This window comes from Heloderma suspectum, chromosome 3 (genome assembly GCF_057233095.1).
Source record: "Heloderma suspectum isolate Gila_16-S chromosome 3, 16-S_ref, whole genome shotgun sequence".
Lineage (NCBI taxonomy): Eukaryota > Metazoa > Chordata > Lepidosauria > Squamata > Helodermatidae > Heloderma > Heloderma suspectum.
The window spans coordinates 1,968,722-1,993,134 of record NC_139460.1 but is presented as its reverse complement, the minus strand read 5'-3'; the positions used below and the strand labels follow the sequence as shown (position 1 = coordinate 1,993,134).

Below are 24,413 nucleotides of genomic sequence, written 5' to 3'. Positions count from 1 at the left end.
AATTAGAAGGAGCCATAAAGAGCCTGAAGCAAAACAAAGCTGCGGGCATTGATGATTTAAGGGCAGAACAGATAAAACAGTTTGGACCTAATACCTTGGAGTGGCTCCGGCAAATGATGAACACCTGTATTACTGAACTTAAGATTCCGAGGCTTTGAAGACAGGCTAGTGTGGTAGCTTTGTTGAAGCCAGGAAAGGAACCAACTGATCCAAAGAACTATCAACCAGTATCACTCCTCTGTCATCTTTACAAGGTGTTGGAGCGAATGATTCTTAATCAAGTGGCAGAGACGCTTGATGAAAAGATCATGAATGAGCAAGCTGGTTTTAGACCAGGAAGGTCATGTTGTGGACAAATATTGAATCTGACACAACACGTAGAGGATGGATATGAAAGAAAACTAATCACCGGAGTGGTGTTCATTGACCTTACAGCAGCATACGATACGGCCAATCATAGAAAATTGCTGCGCAAGATAGACAACTTTACTGGAGACCATAAGCTCACCAGGGTTATAGGGAGTTTCCTTCAAAATAGAAGGTTCAATGTGACTCTGAATGGTAAGAACAGTAGATGGAGGAAGCCAAAGAATGGATTACCACAAGGCAGCGTACTCTCTCCAATTTTATGCAATATATATACTAACGATCAACCTGCCCCGGCCAATACGCGAATGTTCATATATGCGGATGACACAGCGATGGCCGTACAAGAACCGAGTTTCGATGAGTGTGCTGTAAAATTATCACGGGCTTTAGACAAACTGGAGCGATATTATGATAATAATCACTTAAAACCAAATCCAAGTAAAACTCTAGTATGTGCCTTTCATCTTTGTAATCAAGATGCAGGAGTTGAACTGGATATTACGTGGAGAGGGAATAGATTACAACATTGCCCAACACCTAAATACTTGGGTGTTACGTTGGATAGAATGCTTTCTTTTAAGCAACATTGCCTGAATACTAAGGCTAAAGTATGTGCTAGGAATAACACTATCCGATGATTGACAAACTATACATGGGGAGCCCAGCCAGCTACGTTATGAGCATCAGCTATGGCTCTGAGTGTCTCTACTGCTGAATATGCGGCACCAGTATGGAACGCATCGGCACATGTGAAGCAAGTAGATATTGCTGTGAAGGAGGCAATGCGCATAGTGACAGGGTGCCTCAAATTGATGCCCGTTAATAAACTATATTCTCTTGTTTGCATTGCCCCACCTAAGATTAGAAGGGAAGTAGAAGCAGATGCTGAAAGAACTAAGCAAGAAACTGACTCTCGTCACCCTTTGAGCGGTTATATTCCCCCAATTGGTTGACTTAGATCTAGAAAGAGCTTTATGTCAAGAACTAATATCCTAGAGGGGACCAAAGAACAGAATCGGATAAATAAATGGAGGAATGAGCGTACCGACTTGAGTATTTTAACGAAGGAAGAAATGGCTGCTGGAAATACTCTCCCTTATATAGTTTGGAGGACAATGAATAGGATGAGGGTGGGGGTACCAAGTTGTAAGACGAATTTATTTAAGTGGGGGTTGCTGGTTGACGACAATACATCATGTGAATGTGGAGAAACCCAAGACCCAGCGCATCTGATGGTGTGTCGATTACTGCCGGAGTCTTGTACTGTTGACGATCTACAGCAAGCTAATGACAAAGCTGTGGCGGTGGCTACATTTTGGCAGAGCAAAGTTTGATCTGGACACGAAATAAATAAATTAAGTGGCTGTATTGATTGTGTAACTATAATGTTCCCGGAATAAACGTTTCCATCTTTATTTTTTAACCACAGTCTGTACACAGAGGTTGGCTCCAGACTGAGTCATGCATGGAGCACATGCACTGAAAACAATGGGACTTCAGCTAGTCACAACCTACTTAAGTCCCATTGGTTTCCATGGGTCTACTCTAAGAACGACTAAACCTGGACCCAACCCCCAGTTGGGGGATGTAGCCTCACGTCTGCAGTCTGTGCTAGTTTCCCTACAGAAATGAATCCAATAAAAAAAACGTTACCAGAATGGTGCGTGCTGCAGAAACACATAACCTCATCACAAAAGGTCGCTGTGCTGCAGAGGCGACAGCGGGGGCAAACCTCACCGTGCTACGTTGTTCTTCAAAATGTGAGTCCATGGCCCTTAAATTCTGGCTGCAGTTGAGGCCTTCGAAGGTTTAGAAGGTCTGGGAGGCCTGTGGTCCAGGCCTCATGGGGGCCGGATGGGGTTTCTCGGTGGCCAGAGCTGCGGTGCTTCAGCAAATGACCCAGACCTTCCCCTCACTCTGGCTGCTATTCCTGGCCCCTCGGCCCCTCAGAATCACCTATTCTTGGCAGTGGCAGTGCTCTTCCAAAACGGAGAGTGCTCCCCTTTGGACGCAGGAACGGTTGCTTCAGGTGGGCGCGGTCCGCGTCGCGAAGACCTTTCCGCAAGGGCCGCGCGCCGCTCTCCCGCCACAGGTGCTCTGATGCGCTGCCGCCGCCAGCCGTGGCCACTTGCCCTCTTTCAGTGGGCAGGACACGTCCACCCCCCTTCTCAGCCTCTTTCCCGTGAGCTGCTCTGCGTGTTGATGCACATGAACATCGTCTTCTGTTTCCCAAGCTCCCTTACTCCCTGCTGACGTGCATAATGCTTGGGTTTTTTAAAAGAAGAAAGAAAGAAAACCCCGAAATTGCCCTGTGAAGATTTTCCCATCGTTTGAGTGCCTCCCCAAACCCACTGACAACTTCCGAGCAGCTCAGCACCCTTTCCAGTCTCCCTATCTGTCGCCACTTCCACCCTCTCAGCTCTTGCCCCTTTAAGACCTGCCTTGGGAAAGCAGAATGAATCTTGAAAACGTATTTCCGTGGCTTGGGCTGCATACACCTCCCGATCCACGTGAGGCAGCTTCTCTGGCCCAGAGCATTTGCCCACCAAGTTTAGAGGGCTTTGGGGATGTGAAGAAGTGGGGCTGCCCGCTCTCAACCATTGGACCTTCCACAGAAAGCTTTTTGAAACAGGGAAGTCTGAACCGCCGTCCGGAAAGAATGGCCCTGGGGCTGTGGATGTCCTCCTCCCACCAACCTTATCCTATCATCAGCGTCATTCCCATGACTCAAGACGCGATGATACGTTTGCAGGTATTTTGCACACATGATTTTGCGCACATGAATGCAAGTTCAGGGATTGCGAACATTTTCGGGGAACAAGTGCTCCGATCTGACTTCGGGGATCTGAGCAGAGCGGGCGTTTTCGAATGATGTGCGGTCTGAAGCGAAATTCTCTGGCTGCTCCTACGCGGCTCCCGGGGGGGCAGGTGGCACCTGTTCGGATTCAAAGGAGGCCAGCAAAAGGCGGCCTGGCTGTGGCCACCGGCTTGGGTGTGCAGTTGTTGTTCAGTCGTTAAGTCGTGTCCGACTCTTCATGACCCCATGGACCATAGCACGCCAGGCTGGCCATACGTCCCGTTTTAAACGGGACAGTACCGTTTTTTCATATTTCCCAACCGTCCCGTCGTTTTAATATAAATGTCGGTTTTGTCCCTTTTTTAATTCTTTGTAAAAACCTGAACGCGTTTATCATAAGGCTCTATGCTAATCAATGCGTGCAGTAACACTACTAGTGTGACGAAAGAGGAAGCTCCATTTACTTTATCCAGTCCGGGCCGGGCTTGAGCTCGCTGCGATCAGACGCCGCCCCCCGCTTGTCTGCAGTGGCGGGGAATTCGAGAGGCGTCGCTAAGCCCCATTCAGCATGCGGGAGCCAGGAGGGGGAGTCTCACTGTCATTTCGACCATCATTCCAGCCACAGAGATTCTTCCTGCCCCACATTCAGTTTGATCCGGACTTTTCAGACTCATATTTCGGTTCAACAGGCTGTTAGCTATTCTTTTTATTACAGCGGAACTCTCCTGTGGGACATTAGCATATACTGGCTTGTGATAACAGTCGGGGTGCCCATTCCTTTTTTCTTTCTTTTTGGGGTATGTCTGTGATTTTTTGCAGTCTGGCCACTGCAGTGTGGTGCGCCATACAGATTTGTTTACTGCTCATGTGACATTTTATAAGTATTTTATAGGTGTATATTTATGAGTGTTTTGTGTGTGTGTATGCAATAAATTAGTGTTATTCCTTTGCGCCCCTTTCCACGTCCTTTTGCAGTGAGTTTAGGTTGTTTTTCATGAATACGGAATATTACATAACCCCATCCCGTTTTTGTCATCCCAATATCCCGTTTTTGTCTCAAGGAAATATGGCCAGCCTCGTGTGGAAGCACCGCCACCCCCATCCCGCAGGACGCGGGGAGAGCGGGGGCTTTTGCTCCATCCCCTGGCAAGCTGGAGTTCCAAAGCGGTGTGTCTTTGATCTCGCACACAGCACTTTCCCCACCCACCGCCCTCGAAGGAGCTCTTCGCTGCTGCTGGCCTGGGCCACTTGGAGCTGGAGCGGCCACTGACAAAACGCACAGCAGCCCAGTACGGTGTGGCGCTTGTCTGGAGGGTTCCTGGGGCTGAGCCAAAGTTTCTCGCGTGACATTTTCCTGAGATTTTCCTTTTCTCGGTGCCCCCTCCCCCAAAGGCCACTTTGCCAAATCATTCTCCGGACATTCTTCGAATGGGGGGGCATTTCTCCGCACCAAGGGGCCAGAACGGCGCCAGGTCCACAGCATTGTGGGGGTGCCGATTTGTGGCAGCTCAGCTGCTGCTGCTGCTGCTATTTGCAGGAGAGCAAAAGAACAAACAAAACCAGCGCGGGGGGGGGAGCTGCCCCAGTACAGCCACTGCTAATGGGCGTCCCGCCCTGCGAAACGGTGGGGAATTGCTCCTCCTCCCCCTAGAGAGGTTCAGTGAAATCTCCACCCTGCCCCCACCCCCCCGCGCACCCCCCCGCCACCATTTCTCTGTCCACAAATACAGGCGGAGAATTTCAGAGGCCATCTGCACATGGCTCTGTTTCTAGGGAGCAACCAGCAGAGCTCAGCTGAACCCCTTGTGCATTCTCAGCTCCGGGGCCTTTCCTGCCTATTCTTCCATTCCCACTGATGCTCACAGGAGAAACTCAGGGGTCATTAAAAATCCCTGGCCACCACCTTGACCATGCCTTCCTTTCCCTGAGCCTATAAAACGAAGGCACCGAATCCCACACTTTCAGGTGTGCCAGGGCACCTGTGAGCCAGACTCCGAGGTGTTCCTGGACCAGACATGGCCATTCCCTTGGAGGACTCAAGGCTGCCTCGCCAGCTGATGCGGACATACGGACTGAGCAACCGAACAGGTATGTCTGTGTCCCCATCGGTCGCGTCTGACTGCACCTCTGTCCTGCACACATCCTGCAGCCGGAGAGGGGAAAGGACGCAGTGCGCGTGCTGCGGCAGTGTGGGGAGGCCCAGCCACAGTTTCCCCACCGCAGGAGGGCAGAATTGCTTGCACTGACGGGCTGTTTGGGTGCAGCTGGGCTGGGCAGGGCTGAGAGGCTCCACAGTTCAGATATCCAAGATGGCAACCTGCAACAAATGGGTGAACTTTTGGGCTCCGAATGGAAGACGCTGGAGACCAAGCACAGAGACGCCGCAGCTGAAGTGGGGGCCTCCCACCAGACCCTGGCCGGCTTGGGGGCAGGAGGCTGCACCCTTGCCCTGATCCAGCGGGTGGCTGATCTCTAGGGGTGCACGAAAGCCACTTACCTGGTCTCGCAGCTTTTCGCGGTGGGGGGGAGGTGCTTCGCTGCTCTCCCCCCGAAGTTCAGGCCGGGGGGGGAGGCTTCCCGCCTCGCCTGGCCGAAATTCAGGCCGGGGGGGAGGCTTCCCGCCTTGCCCGGCCGAAATTCGGCCGAAAGGAGCTTTGCAAATGTGTACGCAAGGCACATTAGGAGCTTTAGGGAGGGTACCTTCAAAGCTCCCCTGAAGGAAACCTGTGCAGCTTAAGATCCGTGGTGCTCCAGCAGGGCTCACGAGGAGCTGGGCACATTCAGCCTCGGCTGCATCTTTTGGCAAGCCCCCAGCTGATGGGCACAATTAAAGCAGGAGTTCAGAGGGAGAGGGGTGCCGCTGGGCAAGCTACCTGTTGTTCTTGCTCAGCCCACCCTGCCTCAGAGGGCTGCTGTGGGAAGAAGAGCATGCACACCGTCTTGAGCGCCTCAGAAGAAGGGTGGGTGCAAATGACATTAGCATATGGCCACTCTGGACCCCGCTTACCGTCTCCATTCCCAGCAGCTGCTGTCGGCTGGCCCTGTGGCTCCACACTCCATGAAGCACATTGTGTCCTGCCGGAACAGCCCACCAGAAGCCTCGGCGGGTCTTCTGGTGGCGGGAGGCTGCCAGTGCTTGCCTGCCCGTTCTCCTGCCGGGGCATTTTCTCCCACGCTTTTGCTGGGCCCCATCTGGGAAGGGGACGGATCCAGCCCGAGGTCACGAGAGAGGGTTGCCTTGGCTTGGCCCTCGTTCCTCAGAGACACACGGCGCTCATGCACAGCGCCCAGTGCCAGGAGAAGCTCTGCCTCATAAATGATGGCTTAGTACAGCCCCCCCACCTGGCGCCCCCCAGGGGGATTCTGAGAGTTGTGGTCCGGCACTGGAGGGCACCAAGCGGGGGAGGCTGCCTGAATAGGACCACACTCCTCGGCCTGCAGCCCAGGATGCTGCTGCCATTGTAGCAGCCATATCGGGGGTCAGACTAAGTAGCCTCATGCAGTCTCATGCTTCATGTTCTTGCTGAGCTCTTTCTCCCTTAAATATATTGTTGTAAGCTGACGAGACACAGGAATGCCTTATCTTGTCAAAGGTCATACAATTGTATATCTTGTTCTCTGCTGTTCTCTTCTGTTCTCTGCTTATCACGGCTACCCTATAACCCAGTTCTTGTATTATAAACAATGGTGCTAGGAGGAGAAATGTTGAGGACTGCAACCCCATGCGGGAGGGGGAGGAGGAGCCGTTTCATATGTGTCACAATGTCTATAAAACCAATGTGCTGGTGTAAATCGGGGCTTCTGGCTCTTTGGAAACGATTCCAGCCTTAAGCCCGCGCGTTAAATAAAGAATCTCCTTTTCCTTCACTCGGTGGTCTCTCTGACTCTGGGTTCTGCAACATAAATGGTGCCGTGACTCGGATGTGGCAGGCTCTGAGCCAGACAGGTGGCAGTTGCCTGCTCTTGATCGCCGCACCGGGAAGACGAGCTCGGCGCATGCCTCCCTTTCTTGGCGCCACCGACCTTTTTGTCGAGGGAATGGGGGAAAGCCTGCACCGGGATCGCCCAAACGGCAGCGAGCGGCAAGAGAACCTTGGGAAGCGGAGGAAGGAACTTGAGCCCTGCCTGTATCGCAGCTGCAATTGAGTTGAAACCCACATTGGAAGCCTTCAGGAGAAAGGCAAGTATATGGGAAAAAGAGGGCCCCGCCTTTAGGGAGAAAGGCCACTGGGCAGAAAAAAAGAGGGCCCCGCCTCGTGAAGAAGGTCAGTGTTGGTGGTATACGTATACAAAAGAACCTACTCCTTGCGGGTAGAAGGGGGGCCTGATCACACCCCCGAGCGGGCGCCAGTACCCAGCACGCCAGTACTCAGGAGGAAGCTGGGGAAGCCGCTTTCCGCTCTGGTGAAAAGTGGGAAAAGTGGGTGGCAGGGACATATGGATGCAGTGGAGAGATTGATGATTGTGTGAGTGGCTACTGCGGTTTCTGACGCATACCGTTGACCGTCCGGGTGCCCAGGCCAGTAGCAAAGTGCGTGGTGTGAAAAATCCTCTTGTGTCGGCCAGTGAGACCCCTTCCTCACTGACCAATCCCCATTCCCTAATTGTGTCTGTCTTCAATTTAGGAGGGAGGCTATGGGTGGTGGGGGAAGCAAACCTTGCACCCCCTTGGGATGTATGTCAAACAGAAGGAAAAAGTTTTTTTTAAAAAAATTCAGAATAGAAAGAGAAAACAGTAAAAAGCTCAAGGTCGAGCGGAGAGGAAAAAAAGAACAAGATCTGAGGCTGTTAATTAGAGAAATGTTGTGGGACAGTCTGGCTTTTAACAAAGCGTGGGAGCGTGAGAGTGTGAGGCCGAAGAAGTAGCTGTTAGCCTAGCGCGCCGAGGGGGGGGGGGGCAGGAAAATTGCCCACAACGTTCTGAGTTGTGCAACATCATCACCTCGCCTAATTGAGATGAAATCCCTAAGAAACGGAAACTGAAAATGAAGACCCAGAAGATGAAGGCAAAATAGAAAATAAAGGTGAAGAATCAGCCCCCAGAGCACAGGCTAGACCCCTCTTCGAGTGGAAAGTGTGCCATAAGACTGTCCCAAAGCAGAATGAAGCGGAAAGACCACGTTGAAGATCTCTGTCAAGGTAGCCGTGTTTAGCTTTGAACTGTGTTAGAATTGCATAGAGCCTGTAGCTACTGACCATCGGCTATATGATTTCTGAAGAGCGTAACCATTAAGCTTTTGCCGTGGGATTCCCTGCAATGAAGAAATCTCACTGATTTGAGTGTCCAGTGTTACACTGCCTGAGTGTGTGTGCTGAAGAGACCGAGAAACCAGACAGCATGTTCCTGGCCAAGCCAAAATCGCGCTACTACCATGCTCCTGAAAGCTGCAATAAACTGTGTAAGCTGGGAGACCCAACCTGATTGAGAAAAAGAGAAGATAATTGGAGCAACTGTCTTGAAAAACAATGAGATCTGTGTAGCTGGCTGGCTGACGCTGTCAGTGATGTTACAACTTTAAATTAAGACTGTTTTCCTGTTTGAGACCCCAGCGAAGAAAGCTGACCCGAGTTATTTGTTGCCCGTGCCAAAGCAAGAATTTGGCTGCCCTGTACCTCATCGTGTCCTGTTTTAAGCTTGGGATTTACAAATACAAACAAACTGAGAAGCTTGCCTCTGAAGTCCTGCAAATCACCCCACCGCCTCCCCGAAGAAGATTAATGGCTGCCTGAAAAATGCAAGTATAAGGCGATGCCCATCACCCCCCAGCGTCCTGAGTTTTGGCACTCAGTGTTTCAGTGCTTTCGTGTACCAGGTTAGAAAAGAAAAAAAAAAGAGTAAGTTTTTAAAATGTCTGTGAGAACCTGACAGAAGTAAAATAAAATTTACAGAGGAGTTGCCCAGGTTGAAGCGTCACGGCTAGAGAGCTGAGCTGTGCCGCTCTGTTTAGACAGAGGCCTTGCTAAAAAGTTAAAGGCCCTTGTCTGTCAGAAGGGGTGTAGGGCCACACTTTCCCTTTTTAAACTGATGCAAAAGTGGAGAGCCTTTGCTGGAAACATCGCATCTTCTTTGCCCAGAGCCGTCTCTGTTTGCCTCCATCATCATCTGGGCTTTTTAGAGACACTCTGCACATGGACTACAATTTTAAATTGTCAAAGGCTTGCCATGGACAGTGCTGTGAAGCTTTGGATAAACTTGAACTCTCATCGCTGTGGACCGTGTGTCTGTGTTTGTAGTCAGCTCAGTGTACAGCAGGCTGAGTTTGATCTGTGACTTTTAGATTTCCTTCTGCCAGAACTCATGCAGCATGGAGTTGCCGATGCAAAAATGGTGACCTAGAACTCTTTGCGTGTGTGGGTATGCCCGTCCCTTGATTTTAATGGGCCCTGAGCTTCCAGCCAGAAGAGCAGTATAACTGCTGGATCTGCTCCATCATGCCTTACCATGCAAGAAGTGTTTTCCATTCATTGTGTTAAATTGCAGAAGTTTGTCGTATATATTTTATGATTTCTTAAATATCATAAAATATATGTGATATTTGCAGATTAGTGTTAGTTGCAACTCCAAATGATACTAAGTGTGGTTCCCAATGGATGACAAGGAGAAAAGACAAAGTCAAGTAGAGAAAAGACAAAAGCAAGTAAAAAAAAAAGGAATAGAGAAAGTAGAAGACAGATAGAGAGAAAAAAAAAGAAGAAAGAAAAGGCAAGAGGCAAAAAAAAAGAAAAAAAATTATAAAAAAGAAGCGTGGCCATAGTTGCCCCCAGGATAAATTAAAAGCAGCTGATTGTGCCTGGAGCTTATTACCTGGGGTAAAGTAGCCACAATAAAGTAATAGTTCTTTAAGATAAAGAAAATGTAACTAGAAAGAGAAGAAGAGCCTATCCCAAATGTGTGTCATTGGGACTAGTGTAAGGCAGAAAGGTTTAAGTAAGTGAGTTTAACTTGAAAAAGCCAAATAAAGAGACAAGGCTGGTGCATGGAGCAGAAAGTTTTATATAAAAAGTTTGAAACATGATCTGCAATACAGGCAGATCAGCAAAGAAAAAGAAAGCAAAAGAAAGAGAAAAAAATTGTCTTCCCATACTAATGAATAAAAGTGTTATCAAGCACTTTGGGAAGCGAAGTTGTTTACAGGAAGCTGTGCCTGAGAACCAAACACTTCTAGCCTATGCTGGAAATGCTTGCTAGTGTTGTGCTGCCTCATGGGTAACATGTATGGTATAAAAACCCATTTAGCCCAATAGCTCGTGGTTCAGAGAAGCTGTCTGGTCCAGCCATTAAGTACGCCTGTGTGCTGTAAGTTACCCAATAAAGTCTCCTTGTAAGTAAATCCCCCCCTCGCTAGAATCCCAAAACACAAGTGGGGCTAGAGTGCCTCACCCAGTATCAAACCCTGCTGTTAAAAGCCATGAAAGCAGGTATGAAGAAGTCAGTTAATATGACCAAGGCATCTAAAGTGCTGCAAGGTGCCACCGAGGCCCCAGAGCGTACTTGGAGCGTCTTTCAGATGCCTATCGCCAGTACACCCCCCTCGACCCAGAGGCCCAAGAAGACGTGGACGAAAGAAGAAAAGAAGAAGACCCGGCAGAGGCAGAAGATTCTTAAAAAAGAACCAGTGTGCCCAGTGTGGACAAGATGGACATTAGTGGCATGAATGCCCAAATAAAATAAATCGAATACACAAAGGAGAAAACCAAAGGGGCCAGAATGGGCGAAGAGGGAGACAGCTTGAGAGGGGCCGTGACTTTGACTTCATGATTGACACTGGAGCGGCATCAAGAGCAAGCAAACGTTAGCCTTAAACAAGAAGTCCAAACACTGGGCAAAGTTCTTCAAGCCCAGCGTCGCTTTGTCTTAGAAAATAAGCCATTCCTATCACAGAAGCTCATCCTTTCCAACCAAGAGTTAAAGTATGAGTTAAAGAGGGAAAAATAACCCTTTGACTCCCAGATGGAGAGGACTGAAAACTGTCATACTTTCCACCCCCGCAGCTATGAAAGCAGCTGGAGTTAAACCCTGGATACATTGGACACGAGTCAAGAGAGCGAGAGGGGGAGAGTAGACTGTAAACAGAAATCCTGAAAATCCTTTAAAAATCATTCTGAAAAAGCAGTAAGAAGACTCAGGCTAGACCTTACTGTGGACACACCGGGAGACTGTCCCCCTGCGTACGGTCAGACCTGCAACTGGAAAATTAAAGAAGGGGACTAGACCCTACTGCAGCTTGCCAGGTGAACAGCTGCCCAGCGTACGGTCAGATCCCAAAGAAGATCAAACATGCGTGTTGTAGTGTTAGTAGTGTTGCATTGTGTCTCCTTAATAAGGTGCAAAAAGGGGGGCCAGCCCCTGGAAGGAGAAGTTTGTCCCAGTGATTTGCTGATAATTACTGGCTTCACCTGGCTAACACCACGAGAGTAAAACATTTTTGTTTGCCAAGAGGTATACCTGCAAACAGGCTTATTAGCTCTTGCTTAATACCTGTCTGTAGACATCCTGGGAAAATTCAAAAAGATACCATGTTAAGAGTTTATGGTGTAAGTTTAACTTATTCCCAAAATGCTAATTGGGGCGTGGTTGCAAAGATCCTACCCCCTACAGAGTTCACTCTACGCACCCCCATCGTTGCTGAAACAAATGCTACGTGTGCACGAATGCTTAATTGTCAAAAAATTTTCCAGAAAATATAAAGCTATCCCTGGCCCCCTTCCACTGTAATAAAATTCAAAACATATCTTTTAATGATGCCCACATACTTTTGCCTCATAGTTTTAAACATGTGGTTCCCGCATTTGGTCATTCATTCCTGCCAACTTGTCTAATAACCACCCATGTTGCCTCAGCCGCCAATTGAACTGGTGCCAATTCTTCCCCTGTGGCCTGAGAAAATCCGTCGACGGCAGCCTCGAGCACTCCAACTAACTAAAAATTGTAATAGTCACGTGCAGTTATATTCTGACTCAGAAAAATTGGCCTTAGCAATGTCACTGGTTGGGGTTCCAGGTTTAGCCTTGGCTAATGGTCTAAAGATCAACTGGTTAGCTTGCAGCTTAGCCAAAAGCATAAATGCCACCTCACGAGCATTGTCATTGTTAAATAAAGAGTTGCGTGATCTAAGAGGTGCAGTTCTAGAAAATAGAGCTGGTATAGATTACCTCTTCCTTCTTCATCATTTAAGTTGTGAGACACACCAAAAGCTCTGTTGTTTTAACTTAACTGATAATGGCAATGCTGTAGATGAACAGATCAACAAGCTGCACAATATAGTAGCTAACAAAACAATAAGACAAAACAATTAGCTCAATTAGTTGACCCCTTGGCTTCCAGATCTTCGCTGGCTTGAAGCATTGTTCATCCTAATTCTACCAGTGTTGTTCATAAAAGTTCTGTTAAGTCTCTGCGTTCCTTGTCTTATGCGCTGTTTAACCAATCTGGGTTATGTCTCAGCTAGTAAAACTGCTGCCCTCTACGCTCTAATAGCCCAACAAGAGGCTAAGTAATATGTATGTCACAAAAAGCTTTGTATGGCTATCAAAAATGCTATAATTGTAATGAAATTATGCATTTAAGGGGGGAATGTAGCAGCCATATCGGGGGTCAGACTAAGTAGCCTCATGCAGTCTCATGCTTCATGTTCTTGCTGAGCTCTTTCTCCCTTAAATATATTGTTGTAAGCTGACGAGACACAGGAATGCCTTATCTTGTCAAAGGTCATACAATTGTATATCTTGTTCTCTGCTGTTCTCTTCTGTTCTCTGCTTATCACGGCTACCCTATAACCCAGTTCTTGTATTATAAACAAAGGTGCTAGGAGAAGAAATGTTGAGGACTGCAACCCCACGCGGGAGGGGGAGGAGGAGCCATTTCATATGTGTCACAATGTCTATAAAACCAATGTGCTAATGTAAATCGGGGCTTCTGGCTCTTTGGAAATGATTCCAGCCTTAAGCCCGCACGTTAAATAAAGAATCTCTTTTTCCTTCACTCCGTGGTCTCTCTGACTCTGGGTTCTGCAACACCATGACGCAAGTTGGCAAAGGGACATCTCTTGAAGGATCGCTTTCACCCAAGACAGGAAGCCTGCCCGCTTCTCCCCCCGCTCCTCCTCACTGGGGAGTGGTTGAAAGTAGGTTTCCAGTGACTCCGCTGAGCAGAGAAGGAAGAAATGGGGTTGGGGTGGGATGTGGAACGGCAGGGATGGTGACAGAAGCAGCTCTGGGCGAGTTCGCACGTGCAGCACCCCTCACACGTGTGGCCCACGGCATAGGGCTCCCCCGGGGCACATACCCCGCCTTGGTCTTCCCTCCACCCCAAAGAGGAAGGGCAGGTTCTCCCTCCACTGGAGGCATGTCCACCGCGCTCATCCGTTATCCCATCCTTTGGGAACGGGCTATGGTGCTGCAGGACGGACTCGTGGGAGGGCCAAGCAAAGGAAGAGACAGTACGTGGGAGCTGTGCTTCGGGGGATGCATAAATCCTCGGAGGTACATCCTCTTCGGCATAACATCCCAAGTTTTAGAGCAGAAACAATGTTCTCATTTGTTGGTTTGCTTGTATTCCACCACTTCCAAAGATGACGGCAACTTAAAAACTGTAGGAGGACTGATAAGCAGCCGGGCAAACGTCTCCTGAATGCTCACACTTCGGGGGGCCGAGCGCCAACGTGTTCAGCCCCCCGAACAAGTTTCGGGGAGAAATTCTCCGCACCCCCCCACCCCCCGCACCCCCCCCCCGGGACGGGACTTACCATTCCCGAATGTCCCTCCCGGCGGCGGGTCCAGCCGGCGGTTCGTCGGGTCTTCTTCTGGGGCGGGAGCGGCAGCCGGTCTTTCGACCGGCTGCCGCCGCCGCCATTCCAATAAAAGAAAAAAAAAACACGCCCCCGTGATAGGCTACGTGACGATTAACGTAGCCTATCACAGCTAGATTTGCAAAGTCAGCCGTGATAGGCTACATAAATTGTCACGTAGCCTATCACGGGTGACTTTAAAAAAATTTTTTAAAAAGCGCGTACGGATAATGGCGGCCCCCATAGGGAGCCGCCATTCACGTTCCTTATTTGGTCGCTGTAGTCTACGTAAAGATTATGTAGACTACGGCGAAAATAAGGGCAACGCTATTTCTTTACGTAGAAATCTTTACGTAGACTACAGCGACCAAATAAGGAACGCGAATGGCGGCTCCCTATGGGGGCCGCCATTTGCGTACGCGCTTTTTTTTTTTTTAAAGTCACCCGTGATAGGCTACGTGACGATTAACGTAGCCTATCACGGCTGACTTTGCAGATCTAGCCATGATAGGCTACGTTAATCGTCACGTAGCCTATCACGGGGGCGTTTTTTTTTTTTTAAACTTTTAATTTCACGGCCGGGCGAGGCGAGGCGCCTCCTCCCCGGCCTGAATTTCGGCCGGGCGAGGCGGGAAGCCTCCCCCCCGCCTGAATTTCAGCTGGGCGAGGCGGGAAGCCTCTCCCCCCCGGCCTGAACTTCGGGGGGAGAGCAGCGAAGCGCCTCCCCCCACCGCGAAAAGCTGCGAGACCAGGTAAGTGACTTTCGTGCACCCCTAGAAATATGAAGGCAGCAGCCCTACCTCCCCTAAAATTTGTCCCCAGCATCTGTTATTTACGCTTGGCCTTAACATGGAGATTCCATCCAGACAACAGGACCAAGGGCTCCTAATAGACCTCTCTTCCTCCTCCATGAGCATGCCTATTTTTCTCTTCAAAGCTGCCTGTGTTAGTGGCCATCAGAACATCTCTTGCACTTGTGTTACTTGAAGTTCCAGAACTCCTGAGGGCAACAACATTCCCCCTCCCCGCTTTTCTGGGGGATGCTGGGGCTGAGTGTTGCTTGCAACCCACCTCCCACCCCACAGTCTCTTTCCCACAACCCACAAGATGTAGGGACAGGTTGTGGTTACTCAGCAGAGCCGGGGAAAGCCATCTGCACGTGGTCAAAAGCAATCTCATCTTTAATATCATGCGACACGGTCCAGAGAGTGCCACCCAAGCGATGTCCTCCAGTTTCTTCTGGGAAGTGTTCTTCTGATGGCAAAAGAGGCTTCCATTTCCCTTCCTCATTCTCAAGGCGCCTTAAAATCCCCTTTGGCATTGTTTGACATCCTCATCGCCATTGCCATCGTCATCAATATCATCTCCGTCCCGCCCCAGAGCCAAGCTCTCCGGGCAGGTATCACTAAGGTGGCCAAGGGGCTGCATTCCCTCTTCCAGCATCAAGGACGCATCTCCCCAGCACACTGCTCCGCAGCCCCCCTGGCCTGTGCTGCCTGATCTGAACAGCCCCCTGGGAGCAGTTACCCCATGGAGCTGGCAAGGGAGGCTGCCCACCAAACACCCGGCAGCTGGATTTTCATTTGAAAAGTGAAGTCTTTTCACTCAGAAAGACATCATTAGGCCCTCCCAGGGAGCCTCACAATTTCTCTGGAGGCTCACAACAGACCTGGGGGGGGGGGGTCCACATGCTCTCTCTAGCCTCGTTGCCTCATCTTCTCCCCCTTTGCCTTCCAGGGCGGTGTGCCGTGTTTCTCATGGTCCAGCAGCTGTCAGGTGCAGGGAGAGCGGTCTCGCCGCCTTCCCATGTTGGCAGGACAACTCTGCCGAAGACATCGTGGGGGTTGAGAGAGCCCGGGCTTTCTCGAAAGGTCCTCATCCCCAGGAGAGATGGGGTTGCAATATCCTTGCAACGTACCCTCAATCTTTCCTCCAAAATTTTCTTTTTCCTTTGAAATATTCTTGAAAGAGATTTCTTTTCCATCAAACTGAATATGAATTGTTAAAAAAAAAAACATGAAAGAAATGTTCAGCTCATCAGCAGTCCAGCCTATGTGCCTGCAGTTCTGTCTTAGGAGCCTAGGCCATGCTTTTTCTCTGGCCCAGTGCCCTCAGCACCCGGTGGCGGATCTCCTTGGTCTTGGCTCCATATACAAGGGGGTTGAGCATGGCTGGAACCACCAAATAGAAGTTAGCTAAGAAGATGTGAATACGATGAGGGATGTTGTGGCCAAAGCGGTGGGTGAGGAAAGAGAACAGGCCTGGAGTGTAAAGGATGACTATGACGCCCACATGGGCCCCACAGGTGCCCAGGGCTTTCTGCCGTGCCTCCAGATAGGGCAACCGGAACACAGCATGTAGGATCAGCCCATAGGAGATGAAGATGAAGGCCAGGTCACCACCGATGATGACAAGGGATAAGGTCAGCCCGTAGAGGTTGTTGGGTGTGGTATCCCCACATGCTAGTTTCACGACTGCCATATGTTCGCAGTATGAGTGGGAGATAAGTCGAGAGTGACAAAACAGCAGCCTCTTCACCAGGAAAGGGAAAGGCAGGACGGTTACGAAGGCGCGGACAGCAATGGCAGCTCCAATCCTGGCCACAGTGTTTGCAGTCAGCAGAGATGTGTAGCTAAGCGGGGAGCGGATGGCCACATATCGGTCATACGCCATGGCGGTGAGCGTCCCTGACTCTACCACACAGAGTGCATGGATCATGAACATCTGCACCAGGCAGCCAGCAAAGGTGACCTCTTGGGCACCCATCCAAAAGATGCTCAGCATCTTGGGAAGGATGCAAGTGGGCAAGGCCATGTCCGTTAAAGCCAGCATGGAGAGAAAGAGATACATGGGCTTGTGCAGGCTGGAGTCTGTCCCAATGGTCCAGAGCAGCGTGGCGTTGCCCAATAGTGCCATCACGTAGATGAAGCAGAAGGGGATGGAGATCCAGACCTGTATGCTCTCCATGCCTGGAAGACCCAGAAGAACGAAGGCGGAAGGGGAGACTCGGCTGCTCACGTTGGAGGCGGTTGGCATGACAAGGTGTCAAAAACAACACAACGGGGCCCATATTATGTACATGCAGGAAAAAGACACTGCCCTGGATCAAAGCGCCACCTTTCCGAGGAAGGGCTGCTCACATTCGATCCCGCAGATGTCTCTCCCTCTGGCTTGCTCTCATAGGTTCCCCCTTGGTCACTCACGCTCCTCGCCTTTCCTCGGCTGTTGTCAAGCTGCCTGTTGCAGAATCCTAAGTCCTAATCGCGTCATGTTCTTCTTTGTCCTGGATTCACTTGCAGTGCCCTGCATTGGCTTGGAGAGATGACTGTGGAGGCTGCCAAGCCAAGCCAACCCACCCCACTTCTTCTGTGGTGCTGCAGATTGTCCCAGTGCTTTAAAGGTGCTCCGCCCTTGCGCAGTGGCTCTCTGCTCCCCATGCAGAGCCAGCTTCATGTTCCTTGGAAATGCCCGTGATGCACCTCATAGAGCGGGACCGAGAGGAAAGCTGTCGTGGAAGCAAACGAACAGTGCGGCGGCACTCTCAGCGGGTCCCGAATCAGCTCCTCATGAGAAAAACAGGGGCTTCTCACGCTGCACCCAAGCAGGGTTCCAAGCCCCCTCTCGAGAATGCTCTGCTTCTTCTTGCCCCCGTGCCCACATTCCTCAAGGTGAGATTTTTTAACAATAAATCTTCTCAGCGTGATTCTTTTCTTGGGAGGGAAAAAATGAAGTTCATCAGGAGGGGGAGCAGCAGGAGGAGATTAGGGCCAGGCCAACATCCTCAGGAGTCCCGTTCTGCAGTACACCCCTGCAGAAAAGAAGAGAGGACAAGGGTGGGGCTGGACTGTGCCGCAATTGCGGAGGGATCAAGGTCAAACGTTAGGAAGCAGGAGCCAAAGCGGCAGCAAAATCCCAGGCTCCCGGCCAGCCAGCTAGGCTCCCTTCTGGGCCACTCCATCCCCTCCCTCCCACGGTGTCCACTAACCACGGTCAGTTCTCATCAGACTTTTACGGAGTCTCCCCGGGATTTTGTTGTGCGTCGCGGAGTTCCCCAAGCTGGCTGACGCCTCCCCCTGTGCATGGGTGGAGCTGTTTTGGCTACATACGGACTGGCCCTCGGAGGACTGAGACCACTGTGAGTATAGAGGAGCTATAATACGGCGTTGCCCTTATTTTCGCTGTAGTCTACATAAATCTTTACGTAGACTGCAGCGACCAAATAAGGAACGCGAATGGCGGCTCCCTATGGGGGCCGCCATTTGCGTACGCGCTTTTCTTTTTTTAAAAAAGTCACCCGTGATAGGCTACGTGACGATTGACGTAGCCTATCACGGCTGACTTTGCAGATCTAGCCGTGATAGGCTACGTTAATCGTCACGTAGCCTATCACGGGGGTGTGTTTTTTTTTAAACTTTTAATTTCGCGGCCAGGCAAGGCGAGGCGCCTCCTCCCCTGCCTGAATTTCGGCCGGGCGAGGCAGGAAACCTCCCCCACCCGGCCTGAACTTCGGGGGGAGAGCAGCGAAGCGCCTCCCCCCCACCGCGAAAAGCTGCGAGACCAGGTAAGTGGCTTTCGTGCACCCCTAGAGATCAGCCACCCGCTGGATCAGGGCAAGGGTGCAGCCTCCTGCCCCCAAGCCAGCCAGGGTCTGGTGGGAGGCCCCCACTTCAGCTGCGGCGTCTCTGTGCTTGGTCTCCAGCGTCTTCCATTCGGAGCCCAAAAGTTCACCCATTTGTTGCAGGTTGCCATCTTGGATATCTGAACTGTGGAGCCTCTCAGCCCTGCCCAGCCCAGCTGCACCCAAACAGCCCGTCAGTGCAAGCAATTCTGCCCTCCTGCGGTGGGGAAACTGTGGCTGGGCCTCCCCACACTGCCGCAGCACGCACACTGCGTCCTTTCCCCTCTCCGGCTGCAGGATGTGTGCAGGACAGAGGTGCAGTCAGACGCGACCGATGGGGACACAGACATACCTGTTCGGTTGCTCAGTCCGTATGTCCGCATCAGCTGGCGAGGCAGCCTTGAGTCCTCCAAGGGAATGGCCATGTCTGGTCCAGGAACACCTCGGAGTCTGGCTCACAGGTGCCCTGGCACACCTGAAAGTGTGGGATTCGGTGCCTTCGTTTTATAGGCTCAGGGAAAGGAAGGCATGGTCAAGGTGGTGGCCAGGGATTTTTAATGACCCCTGAGTTTCTCCTGTGAGCATCAGTGGGAATGGAAGAATAGGCAGGAAAGGCCCCGGAGCTGAGAATGCACAAGGGGTTCAGCTGAGCTCTGCTGGTTGCTCCCTAGAAACAGAGCCATGTGCAGATGGCCTCTGAAATTCTCCGCCTGTATTTGTGGACAGAGAAATGGTGGCGGGGGGGTGCGCGGGGGGGTGGGGGCAGGGTGGAGATTTCACTGAACCTCTCTAGGGGGAGGAGGAGCAATTCCCCACCGTTTCGCAGGGCGGGACGCCCATTAGCAGTGGCTGTACTGGGGCAGCTCCCCCCCCCGCGCTGGTTTTGTTTGTTCTTTTGCTCTCCTGCAAATAGCAGCAGCAGCAGCAGCTGAGCTGCCACAAATCGGCACCCCCACAATGCTGTGGACCTGGCGCCGTTCTGGCCCCTTGGTGCGGAGAAATGCCCCCCCATTCGAAGAATGTCCGGAGAATGATTTGGCAAAGTGGCCTTTGGGGGAGGGGGCACCAAGAAAAGGAAAATCTCAGGAAAATGTCACGCGAGAAACTTTGGCTCAGCCCCAGGAACCCTCCAGACAAGCGCCACACCGTACTGGGCTGCTGTGCGTTTTGTCAGTGGCCGCTCCAGCTCCAAGTGGCCCAGGCCAGCAGCAGCGAAGAGCTCCTTCGAGGGCGGTGGGTGGGGAAAGTGCTGTGTGCGAGATCAAAGACACACCGCTTTGGAACTCCAGCTTGCCAGGGGACGGAGCAAAAGCCCCCGCTCTCCCCGCGTCCTGCGGGATGGGGGTGGCGGTGCTTCCACACGAGGCTGGCCATATTTCCTTGAGACAAAAACGGGATATTGGGATGACAAAAACGGGATGGGGTTATGTAATATTCCGTATTCATGAAAAACAACCTAAACTCACTGCAAAAGGACGTGGAAAGGGGCGCAAAGGAATAACACTAATTTATTGCATACACACACACAAAACACTCATAAATATACACCTATAAAATACTTTATAGTATTTATATGCTCATGTGACATAAAATGTCACATGAGCAGTAAACAAATCTGTATGGCGCACCACACTGCAGTGGCCAGACTGCAAAAAATCACAGACATACCCCAAAAAGAAAGAAAAAAGGAATGGGCACCCCGACTGTTATCACAAGCCAGTATATGCTAATGTCCCACAGGAGAGTTCCGCTGTAATAAAAAGAATAGCTAACAGCCTGTTGAACCGAAATATGAGTCTGAAAAGTCCGGATCAAACTGAATGTGGGGCAGGAAGAATCTCTGTGGCCGGAATGATGGTCGAAATGACAGTGAGACTCCCCCTCCTGGCTCCCGCACGCTGAATGGGGCTTAGCGACGCCTCTCGAATTCCCCGCCACTGCAGACAAGCGGGGGGCGGCGTCTGATCGCAGCGAGCTCAAGCCCGGCCCGGACTGGATAAAGTAAATGGAGCTTCCTCTTTCGTCACACTAGTAGTGTTACTGCACGCATTGATTAGCATAGAGCCTTATGATAAACGCGTTCAGGTTTTTACAAAGAATTAAAAACGGGACAAAACCGACATTTATATTAAAACGACGGGACGGTTGGGAAATATGAAAAAACGGTACTGTCCCGTTTAAAACGGGACGTATGGCCAGCCTGGCGTGCTATGGTCCATGGGGTCACGAAGAGTCGGACACGACTTAACGACTGAACAACAACTGCACACCCAAGCCGGTGGCCACAGCCAGGCCGCCTTTTGCTGGCCTCCTTTGAATCCGACCAGGTGCCACCCGCCCCCCCGGGAGCCGCGTAGGAGCAGCCAGAGAATTTCGCTTCAGACCGCACATCATTCGAAAACGCCCGCTCTGCTCAGATCCCCGAAGTCAGATCGGAGCACTTGTTCCCCGAAAATGTTCGCAATCCCTGAACTTGCATTCATGTGCGCAAAATCTGCACTTGAAAAATGCACAACTTGAAAAATGCACCCCATTCTCTAAATGCGCCACTTTTGAAAAATGCGTCACTTTCCCCACTTGAGCCAAGTGAAAAACGGCTTGCGAACAAGAGCGGGAGCGAGCCGAACGGAGCCTGGCAGTGAAGTTTGGAGAATTCCAGGGAGTTCGAGCATCCCTGGCTCCCCCAGCCTCATGAGCAGGGTTTTTTGTTCTGTTCTTTGTTTGGTTGTCTGAAGGAAGCAGCTTTTTCACCTACCCTCCACTGTTCCGTCCTAGAGGAAGGGGAGCATCAAACGGGGTGGTGTCTTCGAATTAAGCAGGTTGGTCACCAGAGCAGAGCAGTTTGGGAAAGGAGATTACAAACCTTAAAAGCAAGTGTTGAGCGCCCTGATGCAACTTTATGGTGAAAGGGGTTTCTCTGGACTCGCTGCTCTGGGCTTTAGGACCTGGGGCAGGGAAAGGAGCCCCGCTGGGCTTGTCGGGGTCACAGTCCCAGAATCGTGGGCCTTGGGGCTAGTGGTCCAGGAGGGATCCCTCAGCATCTCCAGGCGGAAGCGTCTTGGGCAGAGGCAGGCAGGGCCCCTCTTCCAGCTCAGGGCATAGCCAGGCCTGCCCTTCGCTAGACATGCTCAGAGGGGGTTGCAAGGTGGCTTCTGCCTCACCCGCTTCCCCAGTGGATACCCACACCGGTATTCTGTTGCCACAGGGCCAGCCAGGTACCCAACAGGGAGCCCACAAGCAGGACAGGAACGCCGTTACGGCACTCCCCGGCTGTGTTCCCCAGCAACTGGTGATTCAGAGGTATGCTGCCCCTGATACGGGAGGTAGCACATAAGCTGCAGGACTAGCAGCCGTGGACAGGCTTCTTCTCCAGGAATTTGTCCAACCCCCTTCCAAAGCCCTCCAGATGGTGGCCATCACCACATCTTACAGTAGTGAATTCCACAGTGCAACTACGTGCCGCGTGAAGAGGTCCTTCCTTTGATCTCTCCCGAATCTCCCATCAGTCAGCATCATGGGCTGATCGCACTGGGTTCTAGCATCAGGAGAGGGGGAGACAGACCATCCGAAATTATCGGCTGGCCCTGGATGTGGGGAAAGGCAGGTAGGGTCAAGAATTACTTGCTGTTGTGAGAAATGGTTCTTGCATCTTACTTTCCCTAGTAAACGTTGCATGACAGCGCCAGCCTGAGAGCTGCATCCTCTGGAGAGGCTGGCGGGGCAGGAAAGGGCAGGCCAGGAGGGAGACGTGGGCAATGCCATAAATACTGGGCTCGCGCGGTAGCTGCGGGTGAGCCGCTAGGGGCGGAAAGGGAAGCAGGTGAGAGAGGGAGAGAGAGAGAACGAGGGCACAGGCAAGACACAGCCCTTGGGCCCGTCAGCCTCTGCAGGATCCTGGTGAGTTCTTTGGGCACAGAGGCAGGCCAGGCGCTGCCTGATGAAGCAGTGCTCCTTCTCGCCGGGTGCTGTCATGGTCTCTGCAGGGTCTTCCCTGGCAGAGCCAGCTCCTGGCTCTGCCGCCCTTGACACACGGCGAAGCTGGGACCTTGCATGAGCAGACATGTGCTCTGCCACCAAGTTAAGCCACCCCGAAAACACACGCAGCTCGGCGAGCTTGCTCTGTATACCTGCAAACGTATCATCGCGTCTTGAGTCTTGGGAATGACGCTGATGATAGGATAAGGTTGGTGGGAGGAGGACATCCACAGCCCCAGGGCCATTCTTTCCGGACGGCGGTTCAGACTTCCCTGTTTCAAAAAGCTTTCTGTGGAAGGTCCAATGGTTGAGAGCAGGCAGCCCCACTTCTTCACATCCCCAAAGCCCTCTAAACTTGGTGGGCAAATGCTCTGGGCCAGAGAAGCTGCCTCACGTGGATCGGGAGGTGTATGCAGCCCAAGCCACGGAAATACGTTTTCAAGATTCATTCTGCTTTCCCAAGGCAGGTCTTAAAGGGGCAAGAGCTGAGAGGGTGGAAGTGGCGACAGATAGGGAGACTGGAAAGGGTGCTGAGCTGCTCGGAAGTTGTCAGTGGGTTTGGGGAGGCACTCAAACGATGGGAAAATCTTCACAGGGCAATTTCGGGGTTTTCTTTCTTCTTTTAAAAAACCCAAGCATTATGCACGTCAGCAGGGAGTAAGGGAGCTTGGGAAACAGAAGACGATGTTCATGTGCATCAACACGCAGAGCAGCTCATGGGAAAGAGGCTGAGAAGGGGGGTGGACGTGTCCTGCCCACTGAAAGAGGGCAAGTGGCCACGGCTGGCGGCGGCAGCGCATCAGAGCACCTGTGGCGGGAGAGCGGCGCGCGGCCCTTGCGGAAAGGTCTTCAAGCGATGCGGACCGCGCCCACCTGAAGCAACCGTTCCTGCGTCCAAAGGGGAGCACTCTCCGTTTTGGAAGAGCACTGCCACTGCCGAGAATAGGTGATTCTGAGGGGCCGAGGGGCCAGGAATAGCAGCCAGAGTGAGGGGACGGTCTGGGTCATTTGCTGAAGCACTGCAGCTCTGGCCACCGAGAAACCCCATCCGGCCCCCATGAGGCCTGGACCACAGGCCTCCCAGACCTTCTAAACCTTCGAAGGCCTCAACTGCAGCCAGAATTTAAGGGCCATGGACTCACATTTTGAAGAACAACGTAGCACGGTGAGGTTTGCCCCCGCTGTCGCCTCTGCAGCACAGCGACCTTTTGTGATGAGATTATGTGTTTCTGCAGCACGCACCATTCTGGTAACGTTTTTTTTATTGGATTCATTTCTGTAGGGAAACTAGCACAGACTGCAGACGTGAGGCTACATCCCCCAACTGGGGGTTGGGTCCAGGTTTAGTCGTTCTTAGAGCAGACCCATGGAAACCAATGGGACTTAAGTAGGTTGTGACTAGCTGAAGTCCCATTGTTTTCAGTGCATGTGCTCCATGCATGACTCAGTCTGGAGCCAATCTCTGTGTACAGACTGTGGTTAAAAAATAAAGATGGAAACGTTTATTCCGGGAACATTATAGTTACACAATCAATACAGCCACTTAATTTATTTATTTCGTGTCCAGATCAAACTTTGCTCTGCCAAAATGTAGCCACCGCCACAGCTTTGTCATTAGCTTGCTGTAGATCGTCAATAGTACAAGACTCCGGCAGTAATCGACACACCATCAGATGCGCTGGGTCTTGGGTTTCTCCACATTCACATGATGTATTGTCGTCAACCAGCAACCCCCACTTAAATAAATTCATCTTACACCTTGGTACCCCCACCCTCATCCTATTTATTGTCCTCCAAGCTATATAAGGGAGAGTTTTTCCAGTCAGTCTCTTGCTCAGTTCTTTCGGCATCTGCTTCTACTTCCCTT

At 51.4% G+C, this 24,413-nt stretch overlaps 1 protein-coding gene and 1 long non-coding RNA gene across 2 annotated transcripts in view; one reads left to right on the top strand and one right to left on the bottom strand.

The window, feature by feature from the left end:
- Positions 1 to 24,413, top strand: part of LOC146349206 (uncharacterized) — a 178,027-nt gene that overhangs the window by 54,814 nt on the left and 98,800 nt on the right. The window lies entirely within an intron of this gene.
- On the bottom strand, positions 16,033 to 17,137 carry LOC146349212 (olfactory receptor 52P1-like). The gene has a single exon (XM_084841895.1). It carries the CDS (start codon positions 16,987 to 16,989, stop codon positions 16,033 to 16,035), a length of 957 nt encoding a protein of 318 aa, XP_084698021.1. The 5' UTR covers positions 16,990 to 17,137.